This window comes from Neopsephotus bourkii, unplaced genomic scaffold, assembly GCF_033783945.1.
Source record: "Neopsephotus bourkii isolate Nb327-2 ecotype Australia unplaced genomic scaffold, CSIRO-AGI_Nbou_v1 NB_951, whole genome shotgun sequence".
NCBI lineage: Eukaryota > Metazoa > Chordata > Aves > Psittaciformes > Psittacidae > Neopsephotus > Neopsephotus bourkii.
In genome coordinates this window covers 3012720-3028070 of record NW_026901445.1, presented here as the reverse complement: position 1 = coordinate 3028070, position 15351 = coordinate 3012720, and the positions used below count along the sequence as shown (strand labels likewise).

General features: G+C 41.4%; 1 protein-coding gene across 3 annotated transcripts in view; it reads left to right on the top strand.

Annotated features, from left to right (window-relative positions):
* Positions 1-15351, top strand: part of ARHGAP22 (Rho GTPase activating protein 22) — a 150564-nt gene that overhangs the window by 26903 nt on the left and 108310 nt on the right. For all 3 annotated transcript variants that reach the window (XM_061358823.1, XM_061358821.1, XM_061358822.1), the window contains exon 3: positions 2386-2473. In XM_061358823.1, coding sequence (XP_061214807.1) covers positions 2386-2473 — 88 coding nt within the window. The remainder of the gene's footprint in view (positions 1-2385; positions 2474-15351) is intronic.

Below are 15351 nucleotides of genomic sequence, written 5' to 3'. Positions count from 1 at the left end.
GTCGATGAGAAAATCAAACATGAGCTGGCTTCTGTGTGCTTGCAGCCCAGAAAGCCAACCATATCCTGGGCCGCATCAAAAGAAGCGTGACCAGCAGGTCGAAGGAGGTGATCCTGCCCCTCTACTCTGGTCTCATGAGACCTCACTTGGAGTATTGTGTGCAGTTCTGGTGTCCTCAACAGAAAAAGGACATGGAACTGTTGGAACAAGTCCAGAGGAGGCCACGAGAATTATCAGGGGCCTGGAGCACCTCCCATATGAAGATAGGCTGAGAAAGTTGGGGCTGTTCAGCCTGGAGAAGAGAAGGCTGCGTGAAGACCTCATAGCAGCCTTCCAGTATCTGAAGGGGGCCTATAAGGATGCTGGGGATGGACTCTTCATTAGGCACTGTAGTGATAGGACAAGGGGTAAAGGGTTAAAACTTAAACAGGGGAAGTTTAGATTGGATATAAGGAGGAAATTCTTTCCTGTTAGGGTGGTGAGGCTCTGGAATGGGTTGCCCAGGGAATTTGTGAATGCTCCATCCCCGGCAGTGTTCAAGGCCAGGTTGGACAGAGCCTTGGGTGATATGGTTTAGTGTGAGGTGTCCCTGCCCATGGCAGGGGGATTGGAACTTGATGATCTGAAGGTCCTTTCCAGCCCTAACTATTCTGTGTTTTAATGTTTTGGTCGTTATTCCTGTCTGACATAATATGCCCCAATACCGCCTCAATTTTTCATGAATCTCATGAGTTGCAGCGTGCATAGGGCTTTAATTTGCTTCGGAATTTTGCTCTTTGCTTTCTGGGAGGAGACAGTTCATATATGGTGGTAATGATGGTATAATTTCAGTTTTTCAGGATGCTGATATCAGAAATACTTTGTTCTTTTAAATAAGGTGTCAGAATTATGACTATAGCAAGACTTGATCCTTTCAGAAATTCTTGTTCCATGGTTGATATGATCTTATGTAGAAGCTGGGAATTCATGGTGGAGGTTACAGTGCGGTGAGGTACTTCTCTGCCCATCTGCCCTATCCTCTTCTATATCAGCACTTTACCAACTCCCCTTCTGGTCTTACAGCAGCTCTGCTCTGGAATTCTGGTGGGCAGTTCTCCTTGTTTCCTGCAGCATAGGAAAGGGAAGAAGAAGAATGCCATTCAGGTCTAATCCTTCTCCTTCTTCTCTCCTGGAGCACAGCAGCTGTGCAAGTTGCAATGTCTATGTTTAGTGCAGGGGCTGCACCAGGAAAGGAAATTAATGTCTGCTCGGTGGGTCTGCAGACACTGCTGTTTTGGGCTGCGCTGCCTATTGCAAAATGGGGCACAGAGGAAGGTACTGCTACATAGCATGTGGAGCTTAGTTTAGTATTTCTTCCAATTTTTTTTTTTTTTTTTTTTTATATATCTGTCTTCAGTCTTTTTCCTTCTTATTGTATTTCCTGGTGAACAAAAAGTTTACCATGGAGCCTGGAGTATTCAATCATCTTTCACTGTTTTCAGCATGCCTTGCTCACAGTTTGCTCTACTTACCAGCATCAGGCAACTGTTAAGTTATGTGGAGAGAATGCACACAAAAATGTATAATGTTCACTCTTCCCCTCTAGGATGCTTTGTGGAGCCGGCAGGTGCTGGGTTCGTCCCCTTGCAGTATTTGGCTGAATACCTCTGGCTGTCTTCTAAGCGGTCGTTTGTGCCATCGTTCAGGCTTTTTTTCCTTTTCAAATCTGTGTATGTCAAATGCATTATGCACAAATTTACAGTGTGGTGCAGAACGTCCAACCCCATCTCTTGCTGTTACACAAATGACAGAATTTTGATTTTTAAATGCAAGGAAACAATTGAGACAAAAATGTAAACACAATTTCCTTAAATCAAAACCAAGGATATCCAAACTGAAGGTCTCAGTAAACAGTGGCTTCACAGTTTCTATTTTTTTCTTTCATTATTATTTTTGCTTTTATATTCTGTAGATGGAATAGCAGTAGTCCACACTGTTGAACAGTCTGTATATATGCAATGTGGGCAGGGTAATTTTGCTTCTGGAACTTTTATCATCTTTTGGTTTGGTTTGATTTTTTTTAAACATAGCAATGCTGGAGGGGTGATGCAGATTGGTTGGATATAGAGTAGTATTTGTTGTCCTATAAACTATTCAAATCTCCTATGTATGTTCAGAATATTATTCTAGAGGAAAGAAAATTTTATCAGAAGTTCTCAGTGTGAGAGAAAAGATTGGTGAGGCAGGTGCATGCCCAGCTCAATCTTTTCTTGCTCAGAAGGGTGGAAAGGAGATAGGCTCTGTGGAAAACTGGGGCTTAAATTTGCTGTGTTTGTTATATTTATCTTACTTTTGCCATCCTCTCTGTAGCCTTTCCCTTTTCACTGGTGTTTGTGTCCCTTACAGGGTTTGATACTACTGCAAGGTAATCAGGTGAATGAGCTGCCACCTAATCCTGATGAACCAGGGAAACATCTCTTTGAAATTGCCCCAGGTAGGACAGCATTTCCTTGTGCTTTCAACATAACATCATCTCATTCCCACTGGTTGTCATTAATGATAATTGAACTGTACTGGTCACTTCTAAACACTTGGATACACTAGCCAGATTATATAGAGACTGGGAAACTGACAGACTACTTGGTGTCCTTTGGTTTGCGTGTAATGCATCTGTGGTACCTCATAAAACTAGTAGTTGAGATGCACTGTGCTCCTTGATCTTCTGTTTGGAGGGGGCTCATTGTCTGGAGTGTTATGTGTTCTCCCAAGCTGACAGCACAGCACAGAAGTAATGGAAAAAGGGTGTGCAGAATCTGGATGTGTTTCATTTGCATATACTAGTCCTCCCTAGTTCAAGATGGCAAAAAAAAATAGTTTCAAAGTATTTCACTTTTGGATAAATGGTTTAAGAGAATCAATGACCTGCCATGGAAGAGAGGTTGAAATTTTGTTAGGTAGGAAAACTAATGATCAGTCAGCACAGTCTTGCTGTGAAATTCTTGAAGGCGTTTTAGCTCCCATGTAAATGTGTCCTATGCACTGGCTTAGTATTTCTGAGGCACATATAGAGTTCAGTTCCCTGCTGCAGCACAGGACTATTTGTATTCACTTTATTCAGTCCTGATTGTGGTTGGGAGAGGACCATCTTTCTGTGTATATTTCAGTGCAGGGTATTTTGGAGATTGTTTTAGGTGACAGGTTCTACAGAGAAGAAAGCTGTTGCACCACTATCAGTGTTAGACCAGAGGAGTGAGAAAGATGAACCAGGATAGTCATAGAATCATAGAATAGTTAGGGCTGGAAAGAACCTTAAGATCATCTGGCTTCAACCCCCCTGCCATGGGCAGGGACACCTCCCACTAAACCATGCCACACAAGGCTCTGTCCAACCTGGCCTTGAACGCCTCCAGAGATGGAGCATTTTCAACTTTGCTGGGCAACCCATTCCAGAGCCTCACCATCCTTACAGTAAAGAATTTCTTCCTTATATCCAATCTAAACTTCCCCTGTTTAAGTTTTAACCTGTTACCCCTTGTCCTATCACTACAGTCCCTAATGAAGAGTCCCTCGTCAGCATCCCTATAGCCCCCCTTCAGATACTGGAAGGCTGCTATGAGGTCTTCACGCAGCCTTCTCCAGGCTGAACAGCCCCAACTTTCTCAGCCTATCTTCATACGGGAGGTGCTCCAGTCCCCTGATCATTCTCGTGGCCTCCTCTGGACTTGTTCCAACAGTACCATGTCCTTTTTCTGTTGAGGACACCAGAACTGCACTCAGTACTCCAAGTGAGGTCTCACAAGAGCAGATCAGAAGGGCAGGATCACCTCCTTCAACCTCCTGGTCACGCTCCTTTTGATGCAGCCCAGGATATGGTTGGCTTTCTGTGCTGCGAGTGCACATGGAAACCGGCTCATGTTCAATTTCTCATCAGCCAACGACGCCAAGTCCTTCTCTGCAGGGCTGCTCTGAATCTCTTCTCTGCCCAGCCTGTATCTGTGCCTGGGATTGCTCCGACCCAGGTGTAGGACCTTGCACTGGGCATGGTTAAACTTCATGAGGTTAGCATCAGCCCACCTTGCAAGCGTGTCAAGGTCCCTCTGGATGGCATTCCTTCCCTCCAGCGTATCAACCGAACCACACAGCTTGGTGTCATCGGCAAACTTGCTGAGGCGTACTCAATCCCACTGTCCCTGTTGCCAAGAAAGATGTTGAACAAGACTGGTCCCAACACCGATTCCTGAGGGACACCACTCGTTACTGGTCTCCAGGTGGACACTGAGCCATTGACCACAATGTCCTTCCACTGCTATCTCTCAGTACCTGAAGACTGAGTTTCCAAAAAACAAGGAGGGAGACAAATTTGACTGTGATGAAAGTTACATGAGTGCACTGGCTCAGTCATGCATTACAACCAGTTTCTTCTGCATGGACTACCTATCCATGCTTCTTGGTACAATTTTCTCACAGTGTTATTTTTAAATTGAATGGAGAGCACAGGGAACACTTAGTCCTTACAGTTGAATGCTACTGCTGTGGAGGCAGTTGTACATTTACCCATGTCTTTGAGGTCTTTCTCTTACCCACTATCAGGTTTGCTTAAAATGCCTGTCTTACACACCCCTCTTAACAGAGTATTAGGCAGTGCAAGCATAGGCAGTGCTGCAAGGTTTTCAAGTATACCAGCAGGCAGGGTTTTGCAGTAACTGACAGCATTCTGTTTGACAGACAGCAAGGTACTTGGGGAAGGAAAAAAATCTTGTTTTCTCTTTCTTATCACTGCATCTGTTAATGCCTCCTTTCTGTGTTTTTTTCATAGGCAGAGCCCTACAAACAGCACGGCATTGGGTTTACAGTGTTGCTTGTATAGATGATGTCCTAGGAATTGCGATTCACTGTCTGAATGTGACACATCATCTGTACCATTTTCCAAAGATCATGCTGTTGTAGAAGGACTGTGGACATTGGGTGTGAAAGCATTTATGTGGTTGTGATTGTGAATGATCCCATGTGTTCTGACAGTGATCTGAAATAATTAACTGAGCCATGGACTGGCTTGGTCAGTTTTCCTGCAGACTTGAGCTTGCCCTCTGGTTCCAGATGGGCACTTCTTGCCCAACCTGTCAGGCTTTATTACTGTAGGCTGCAAAAGAATTGTCTTGAACTGACAGGTGGCTGTTGCGTCATTTGATCTGGTAAAGCAATGCCATGTGGCCACTTGAAAAAGGCTATCCAGAAGGGTGGAAAAAAGCAATGCTATTCACAGCATAGTTGTGAATGCCAGGACATCTGTTTTGAACTTGTGGTTTTGACGTTGTTCTCTATGTCCCTGGAAAAATTATTCTGTCTTAGTCATCACTGTCCTGCCTGCAAAATTGAAATGCTTTTCCTACCTTGTGGAGCTAAATCCATTTGTGTTTGTAGCAAGTATTGAAAAATGCTATAAATAGCCAATACAAAATGTGACTTGGCACAGATGTCACTGGAGAATGTGGCCTGAAGGAGTTCCCTGTTCTGTTCACAGCACATCTATTCTGTGCTGGTTTTGGCATAAGTGCCTTTTGTGTGTGCGTGTGTGTGTGTGTGTGTGTGTGTTCTGAAATGACTGTGTTCTGCATGGTTGGCTGCCTGCAGAACACCTAACATAATGAACAGCTCTTCGATGGATGCCAGATAGGAAAGGGAGCACAAATAATTTGCAGGGTCCCAATCAATATTTTTCCATCACCTCCCATCTTCCCCTGTGTTGGATGTATGGCCATGATCATATATTTGCCTAATTGTCCCTCATTTTTGCTATTATAAACTAGGATTATATAGTTTCCATGGGGATGGTGAGGTTTTTTTTTATTTATTTAGTCAACTAACTTGAGGATGTTGTAAATATAGGTACATTCCATGGCTGTAAATATGGATATGGGATTTTACTGAGCTTGTAAGCAGCAGAGCTTTAACTAACAAAATTAAGACCAGAATGCAGCATTCCTTAAATGTTTCCATAGCGTCCTGATACTTAGCTTATTTGGAAAAGAGGAGAGGTTGAGATCTCCAAATGAGAAACTATCCAAAGATTTCTAAAGTTTGTGGTATCAGTTACCTCTGAACCCCTATTTCATGATCAATAGCTAAGGCTTTCAGCATCCTCATTGCTGGAATTGTTGCTGGGATACTCCCACCTTTCATCACCTACAGGTTGTGTGAAGTTTGGCTGTGGGAGCTGCTTCCTCAGAGTGCAGGGACTAGAGTAACAACATGTCCTATGCTGTAACAGAGCATGTATTGATTTTTCTGCTGAGTAACAAGAACTAATGATGTGCATTGTGTGTTACTCATGTTTCATCAAGTTCATTTCTAAGCTCTGCAGTGCAGCTGGAAGAAGGGTTAACTAGGGACATGAGGGGCTGTGGAACAGTTCAACAGTCAAGCTGGTGTTAGATCTGGTGGCAGGACTTCCTAAAATACCTCTTTTGGCAGAGATATTCTTTATCTTCTTTCCTGGGGAAACTGTAAATTTCTGAACCCTTTTTAACCCCTTCCTGCTTTCCTCCCTCGCACCTAGTGAAGTTCAAAGTAGAATGGCAGAACAAGCTGTAGACTCATTGCTCTGCTGATCCAGCACATGTTAGCAGGTAGAGTGGGCAATGTTTTCAGTGAAATCATGAGGTTAGGTACGAGGTTAGGTACAACACATTAACCATTTGGGGTAATCATTGCACAGCAGCTGGTATTTCTGGATGGAAATAACTACTGTATGTTGCTTGGGAGAGGAGTCCAAATCTGGTAACAGGAACAGCAGCTGACTGATTACTAGGGGCAACAAAGCAACTATGTGTTAGCCTGGGAGTACAGTGCATTTCAGAACAGGTAATGCAGTGTGTAAGAAGCATAGGGATTGATCTCTGAGAATGCCTTGAGTCTTGATGGCTTAAAAGGTGAGACGTTGGGGGCATTTAGGAAGCTGCTGCTTTTAGTCTCCTGTTGCAAATAGTCTGCTTGGTTTTATTCTCTGGTCTTTGCAGCACCATGAGATGAGACGCTCAAGTTTCTCTGCAGAATCGGAGATAATTCTCTGATATAACAAGGTTTTCAGAGTCATGGAAGTGAGTAGTGAAAAGGTTCAGAAGTTAGCAGGCAAAAAAATGTTATCTTTAGATACGGCAAGGGCTCTTGCCAAGTGATTGGAGAATAGCTTTTCTTTGTAAAGAACCTGGTGACTTTTAACAAGATCCTGCTGTTATGCTTCAGACTGGATTCAAGTGGTCTTTCAATGGAGAATAAGAGAGGAAAGACAGAAAAATAAACAAGAAATCTTCCATGGATTACCTGGTATCTGTCTGGCAAATGTCTATTACTGTGACACAGGAAACAGTTTCTGTTCCACTGCTTTTAGGCCAGAAACCTGAATTTCTCACCTACACAGTGGGCAAGTACTTTCAGTAACTGCTATTTTGTTGAGGCTCTTCTTTTTTTCTAGGAAAAATGTGGTTTCTTCATTATTTTTTTTTTTACTATGAAATTGTTCTAGAATAATGCTCTTGTCCAAACGAGATGTGCCCTTTTCTATTTCAACAAAAAGGCTTGTTTATGGTTGTGAGAAGCCTGAAAAATTCCTGACCAAAACTTATGGTACACATGTTTCCTGATCACTGATGACAGCTAATTCCTGTCATGCAACAGTGTTTTCTGACAAGGTGAGCAGTTACATCTCTTAGCTGGCATTCCTGTGAAAATGAGTGTGGTTTTCTGATAAGCTTAATTTGATTTTACTGGGGGTAGGTCTTGCTTTCCCCTTTTCCTCCTTGCTTCTTCAACAATATCAAATCCCATCTCTCACCTCAGCTCTTATGACTGGAAAAAAAAAAACAACAAACAAAAAAACCAAACCCAAACAAAACAGAAAACAAAAAACAGACTTCAGGTTGATCCAACTAAGTTTGTTGAAAACTGCACCTTTGGGTGGCTTTTTGTGCAACAGTTGAGCAGTGCCACCAGCCCCCTTTTTAGTGAGGCAGTTCGGTCCTCTTCAGACCTGTGGTCTCAGGTTTTTGCAGACAGACAGAGCAAAGATGACTGCCTATGCTTGATTCACATGTAGAAGTTTTATTTTCAAAACCTTAGAGGTCAGAGTTCTGTGGCATGCTTCTCAGTTAATTAGAGACTGAGCTCAATAGAGGCAGTTTGCCCTGATGGAAAGGACCTGCATTTGAGAGTTGCTACTTTAAAGTTGGACTAGTGGTTGAGTTCTGCCAGAAGTTAGGCTGGGGCATAATAAAATGCCTCATCCAGGAACTTTCGTATGGGGCTTGTGCAGAAGCAATTTCACTGCATTGTTTGTTCTGTGTAATAAGTAGGAAATCAAGAAAGGCAGAATCAGAAGGTCGGAGTCCCAGCTCTTATAGAGACAGTAATTGTTGACTACTTGTTCTGTAGGGAGTCTCAGTGTAGTTGGTAGTGTCATACTGAGCAGTCAGAGTGACAGCTTGTTTGCCTTGTCCCAGTAGGTTGAATGATGCCCGCAAAGCAATCTGCTCTGTGGTACACTTCTGTGTCCCAGGTGATCAACACCAATTAAGTTATTTTTGTGGCCTTTTTATCTCTGTTCCTGTTGAGATAGTGTATAATTAAAATACCTGCTGGGTAAATTAGAAATTCAGACATTAAAAATCATTCCATGTTCTCCATTATTCAATGCAAATTGCACTTCAAACTAACAGCAGGAAACTGAGTTTGCCAGTGGTAATTAAATTTTCTCCTGAAGTCTACGGCTGATAACTGACTGTGCATATCTGAATATGTGATGATTTTGATATTTAAGTTTTATTTAGGCTTCTGGGATTTGTCACTCAGCATATTAACCAGGGAAATGGCACCAAAATAAAGGAGCTCTGGGTCCTACTAGAAAGAACGAGACAATGTAGTTTCAGCAGTGTGCTGTGGAAACACTTAGCAAGTGAGATCTGTGGATGTCAGTGTCCATGCATTGCACTGACCAGCAGGAGAAGACTGATGGTCTTGGTTTTGTAGTGTAAGATACTGTTTGATCTGTGTTTAACAGTTCTAGATATCTGGAGTGCAGCTGAGAGCATGCAAATACTTGTATGTCTCCAGAAGTTGATAGCTGTCTTTTGGAACATGAGATAGACTTTCCATTATTAAGGAGGGAGAAACCTAAAATGTCTTCTCTGAACTGTCTTTCTGAAGGAGTGCTCAGAATGCAAAGAGAGCATGCAATTTGATCAGTCTCAGTCTGGAAACTGTTATTTCTTTATGGCTTGGGTTGAAGATCTGTAATAAAGTCTTAGCATGAAGGTGGTGACAGGTAAATCTGCTTCGCTTCTGCCAGCTGCAGTTTCTTTTTACTTGCAAGGTAAGTGCAGCCTGAGTCTCCTTGGAAGTGTGTATTCTGTAGTTCCGTGCCAAAAAATTCTTGATCTGTTCTGTATTTTCTCCTTGCTCCGTCTGCTCCTGGGCACTAGATGGTGCCGGTTCTTTCCATCTTGTGCCTGGACGCTCGCTGTTGCAGGCTGTGCCTTGAACCACTTGAGTGTGAGTGCGTCCTGTAAGAGGAAATTAGCCACTATTGTTCATTTGTCTATCAGGAGCAAATCGGCAAGAGTTCCCCAACAGTGTTACTGCCTAGCCTGTGAAGCTAATACTGTGCTCTGTAGACAGAATATAGTATTGCATGCATTTCTGTACATTTGCCCTGCCATGAGCCTTTGTCTAAATGTACAGTTTTAATGAACTGGAATTTGCCTCTTCCATCTGGTTATGGGGGTGAAGGAGTTTGATCAAACCTCCTGCTGCACTGCTGCTTAGGGATCTGCTGGAAAAAAGTAAAAGATACTAATTTTTTCCTACAGGGTAACCCCTTTTGTAATTCTACTGAAATTGTTTTATCCAACTGCAAAAATAGTTTTTGTGGCCCGTGTGGACCATGACAACTTCAGTCATCGTCAACAGAAGTATCAGTCAGCTGCCAATATTTGTAGGCTTGCTATATAAGTGGATTTGAATTGAATTACTATTATTTGCATCAGTTCATGGAGGCCCTGGTTTCCCTTACGCAGTTATTAGACATGAACAATGCAAATGTTCTGCAAGCATGCCACCTCTGCTTACTGCTTTAATCTGTATTTTCCCTGAATACTTGACTGTAGCATGTTACTGAATAATGCTGAAAAGAGTGGGGGAGAAGACTGAATTTTGCCCTCTGGATTCATGTAACCTTATTGATTGTTGAATTCAGTCCAGTGGTGTATCCCTTGACAACTTGACCAACACACTATTGCCTGCTTAAGGTGATGATTTATGGCTGGTGAAGGTCTTCAGATTGCATCTAGACTTTTATCCTGAAAGGTTATTAGGCTTCTCTTAACCCCTGAGGGCTATGAGGCTCTCTGATAGTTAAGAATGTTTTGGCACACCTTGTATTATCAACTTAAAACATCTTGAAGGGCATCAGGAGGCACCAGCAGACTGTAACTTGACTTTTTGCATTGTTTTTTTTGTTTGTTTCTTTCTTTCTTTCTCTAGCATATGCAGTGCCCAAGGCTTATGTTTGTAGTTGGCAAGTAAAGATCCCAGTTCATGAAATGAACAAGATCCTGGCTTTGTTATTTTAGAAGTATTTGATCTCCTCCATGTTATACTGTCTACATCCATTAGTATTGCATTCTGGGACCCTGAACATTTTAAAATAGGCCTGGAAATGGGCTCTGAGAGCTTATGTGTTCTGCTATCCTGGAATTTGCATCTCTAGGAGAAACTATGCATCTGATCCCTGATCAGTAGCACCTACCTGTCTTCACATATGTGCTGGATTTCAGCAAGAATGTTGGCATTTTACAACTTCCAATTCTAACAGCATGAGGCTTAAGGAGTTTTGTGAATAGCTTTTTCTGCTAGTGCACATCACTAAGACATAATCTGACTGTTCAAGTGGTTTTCATTAGCCAGTTTTATTCCTCAAAATCAAACATGTCTGCATAACATTCATAGAGGCTGCCCTTTGGGTATAGAAACAGCTCTAAGGTGATTGTATGTTGTTTCTGGAATGTACAAGGCACCACTTGATGACATCAGGTTGGCTTTTTAGTGCAAATTAGGCAAGATTTTGAATTCTTCCTGCTGAGATGTTCCACAGTAAGCTCTCCATCTTAAGGATAATATATGAAGCCCTAGGGCATGTGTAGTTAATGGGGGGGGGAGGGGGGTGTTAAGCATTTCTGTGTAAGAACAGTTTTGTTCCATAAGATATGCTTACCGAATTGTCATCATGATCATTTACATTGTATCTTCCCTGTACTTCTTGTTAATTTGTCAGAAATCGGGTCTTTAGTAGTGCTGTCCTGTGGCTCTGATGCCACTGCTGCAGGTTAAGCTTTGTTGAACCTCAGAGGCAGCTGTATTCCCATTTGCAATAAGGATGGGTGAATTCTCTTCAAGATCTATGCAATGATTAGGATATCTGATGCTAAAAAATTACTCAAGCTAGGTTATCATGATGAATTAAAATAAAATAAGACACATGATATATGGCAATATAGTTCACAGCACACAGCAAATTCTAGAGGTGGCAAAAATAAGGATTAGAGGTCAACATCAGCATGAAGAAAGAAAACATCGAGCTAAAAGGAAACTGACTGCTCAGGTGCCCACTCTACAAATTTTTTACCAGCCCAACAGCCTTACTAAGGTAAGTTGATTCTTAAGTCTTGTGGGTTTGGGCCCTGTTCATCTGCTGTGCCTTGTGTGGTTCAGTGGGTTGATTCTTGTCCTTAGTTAATCTGGCACGGTAGTGTTAAATTGCAAATATAATGCATTTGGAGGGTTGTATTGGTTGTGTGAGCTGAGGATATGCAATCAGGGTTGCTCATTCTTTTCCTTTAGTGTTCCCAGGGACTGCTTTATTTTCTGTACTTGAGCTTTTTAAGGGTTCGCATGTCTCCAGAGTGCATTTTCTTTAGCTCTGATAGTAGGAAAAGTAAATTACTGAATTTTGGATGCATGATGATTCTTTGTTGAGGTGGTTATTCCTTTTTTTTCAGTACACTGTGGATCCTGAACCTGTCAGTGTATGCATGTATCTGCAAAGAGTTCATGCTTTATGATGGCAAAACCAAAGAAAATATTTCTTTGTTTCTAAATGTGAATTTGTGGACAGGGAATAGTAATTGAATTTTTCTGTGTACCTCCTATGCCTCTGCTGTTGTCACTACAGAACTGTTATAAATTCTGTAGCATTTGATGACTGCCTTCCGGTCTGCTTTGAGATGTGTGGATTTGATTTTTGTGGTGTAATTAGCAGGTGCAGGCTGCACAGAATATAGATAAACACATACACACACAATCTGAAACTGCATCAGTCATGCTCCATTCACTGAAAAGAGGGCAAGAAGTGTGACTGGTCTTAAGCCAATGCAGGATGCCACGTAAGTGAAAGGAACTGAAATATTTGTTCCTTAGACTGTGTCAGAAGGGAATTTTGACACTTCTTAAAATGTTTCCCTCTCTCTCTTTTAGATAAGAATTATCATCCTTATGCTATGTACTGACAATCCTTAAGGCATCACTGCTGATGCTGTTAAGGTACCTGTTAGTGCTGGTAGCTTAACTACTCAGTATAACATCTTGACTTGAAAATACCAGCTGGAAGTCATTCTGGGGAGCAAAGGTAAGAAAAGTAAAACATTTCTTTTTCACAGAGGCCACATAAAAGTGTACGGGGGAAGGGAGATAAAGGTGATAATGTGCTGCTCCAGCATCCAAAAGGAATTATAATTGGGAAACTGTTATCTGGGGTGTTTATGAAACCATGTCTTTCAATGATGCACTAATGCCAGTTTGAAGTGGCAGCTGGCCCACTGTCAAACAGCTGTGAGCATTCGCAGTCAAAACTCACTCTGTGTTTGGAATGCTTGAGGGATAACTAGTGTGCTATCAGTGAGAACCAGCTTGCACTAGGCTTTCTGAACTTCACAGGGTGGGGGAGGAAATACGGCAAAGATTTATTGCCTAGAGCATAACACTTAAGATTTATATTTTGTTTAATAAGTCATCATGGTGTAAAGTAACAGGAGCTTAATGCTACATTATAAAAGCTTTCTTCAGCCTTAGTATGCTACTTGAATTATTTCCAAAGTACTGATTACGTATGATGAATGGGGGAGGAAGCCTGGGTGTTGAAGTGACTTACATGCTTATTTTTAATGATTTTCAGATTCTTATCCTAGGCACATGCCTGTACATAGCCCTACCCCTAGGTAGGATCCTATCAACTTGGTTGCTGACAAAATATATGCCTGTGAACTTGCTTGTTATGAAGGACCTTAGACTAGGTCATCACATGGTTCCCTATTGGGCTTGATGTTTATGAATAGATTTTAAAAGATGCAAGTTACTGCAGAGAAACAAATTATTCTGGCACCTGAACTGTTAAAAATGCAGGCTCTGAAGAGCTAGTGCAACATGAAAAATGGTAAAACGTGAAACAAGCAGCACAGTTCAATTTGCCTGGCATATCCAAGGTAAGTACTGCCACTAATCACATGAAAAATGAAACACATGCAATTTTATTACTTCAGAGTGGCAAACTAAGGAACTAATTTTGTGTGGTTTAATACATCATAAGAGTTATCAGTCTTTTTCCATCAGTTGTTAAAAGAAACTTTAATTAAACAGGGGATGGAATCCTTGGCATGTTCAGCATGTGTAGGCTTTTTTGTGATACAAGCTTTTCGAAAAGATAGAATCTTTTAGATGTTTGGCTATTGGATTTTCATGAATTTCAGGACACTGGGAGAAATTCCTCCTTCCTGATGACTTTATGCTCTGTAGAGAAGTTAATTCTACTGAATTCAAGTAACTTGAACACAGCCTGTTGATCTGATTAAACTTTTGGTTTAAAGAGGAGGTATCATGACAATATGACAGTTTTGATTGATACCTAGTTATTAACCAGCATGTGTTTCAATTTTCTGTTCTTTATTATGTTTTATTTATCCTTTTCTGTTGAATAGTTTTAACTTTCTGTGCTAGTTACCTGGATATAGCTTCCCTGTAGAGCATGCATGATTATGCCAAGATGTTATATAGAGGATATAATACCATTGTAAGTTTTACATCGCACTGCATTAATAGACCTGAGCTATGCCAGTAAAGAACTTAAGTTCTGTGTTTATGATAGGGATGATAGAAATGATACTGGTGTTATCTTGCAGTCTATTTCTAAACAGATGTAACATACCAGAGTCGTATAACATGATCCTGTACCAGATATTGAAAATACTTATGACTACAAGTACCTGAAAAGCCTGTATTTTGCAGTTTTCTGTCTTATTTTAGGTTTTAAAAGGTGCTTAACATAGCAAGCACTAAGAACACTTACTGCAGCTTGTCTATTCTGTGTTGAACTTAGTGGCATTCCAGCAGCTTATGAGGAGAAAGTTTAATATAAGCTTCACAGCATCTCAGCAATACCCATCGCTGTACACAGGTACTGTCGTTATAAAAGCAGTCAGGCAGCTGGGATCAGGACTGTGTTCTGTCTAATGTAACACATTTTGATAAGCTTGATCTTCCTCATTTTCTTCAAGCACTCTAATTGAAATGGATGTGATTTTTTTTTTTTTTTCCATTAGGAAGACAAAGTTCAGGTCACTTGTAATTATAGAACTCTTCCTTTTAATAGACAAATGTTACGTTTCTCTGTGTCTTCTAGCTCTGTTCTGGCAGGTGCACAGCACAGTGGAGGCACATTCTTTCAAAGTCTGTCTTTGAATCTCAGCTAAAGGATATCGATGTAACTGCAGGATTAGGGAGTGCATTTGACATCCATAAACCATTTCTCATCTAACTGAAATCCTCTTAAGATGTTGATATCCATGCCTCAGTGTGGTACCAAAGATGCTGTATATCATGCTGAACTCATGAAGCATTGTTGTTAGTTCTGGGCTTTGCTCTTAATCACCAGCTGTCTGACACTCATGAAGACTTGTGGAAAGGGGCAGGAGAAATTTGAGATAACAAAGAAGTATGAAATCAGAAGTATACAGTGTTAAAAGGGAGAGTCTGTGAGGCCATGAGGAAAGACAGTTATAATTATTGCACTGGAGGATAAGTCCCCAGACTGTGTTGCTTCCCTGCATTTGGAGTTGTGGATTTTAATAGGATTTACCAGCACACTGGCAGCTGCTAACCTGGGAGGTGAAGAGCCTTGTGTGCACTAAGAATGCTGGTATAATTATGTGAAAAGAAAGCCTGTACTGGCATATTAGTGTAACACGGACAAAGATTACTTTGTAGACACTCATATTTCTGTCAAAGAGAGATTAGCAACCTTCTGGCTATGCAAGTGCAAGAATCCTCCCAGTC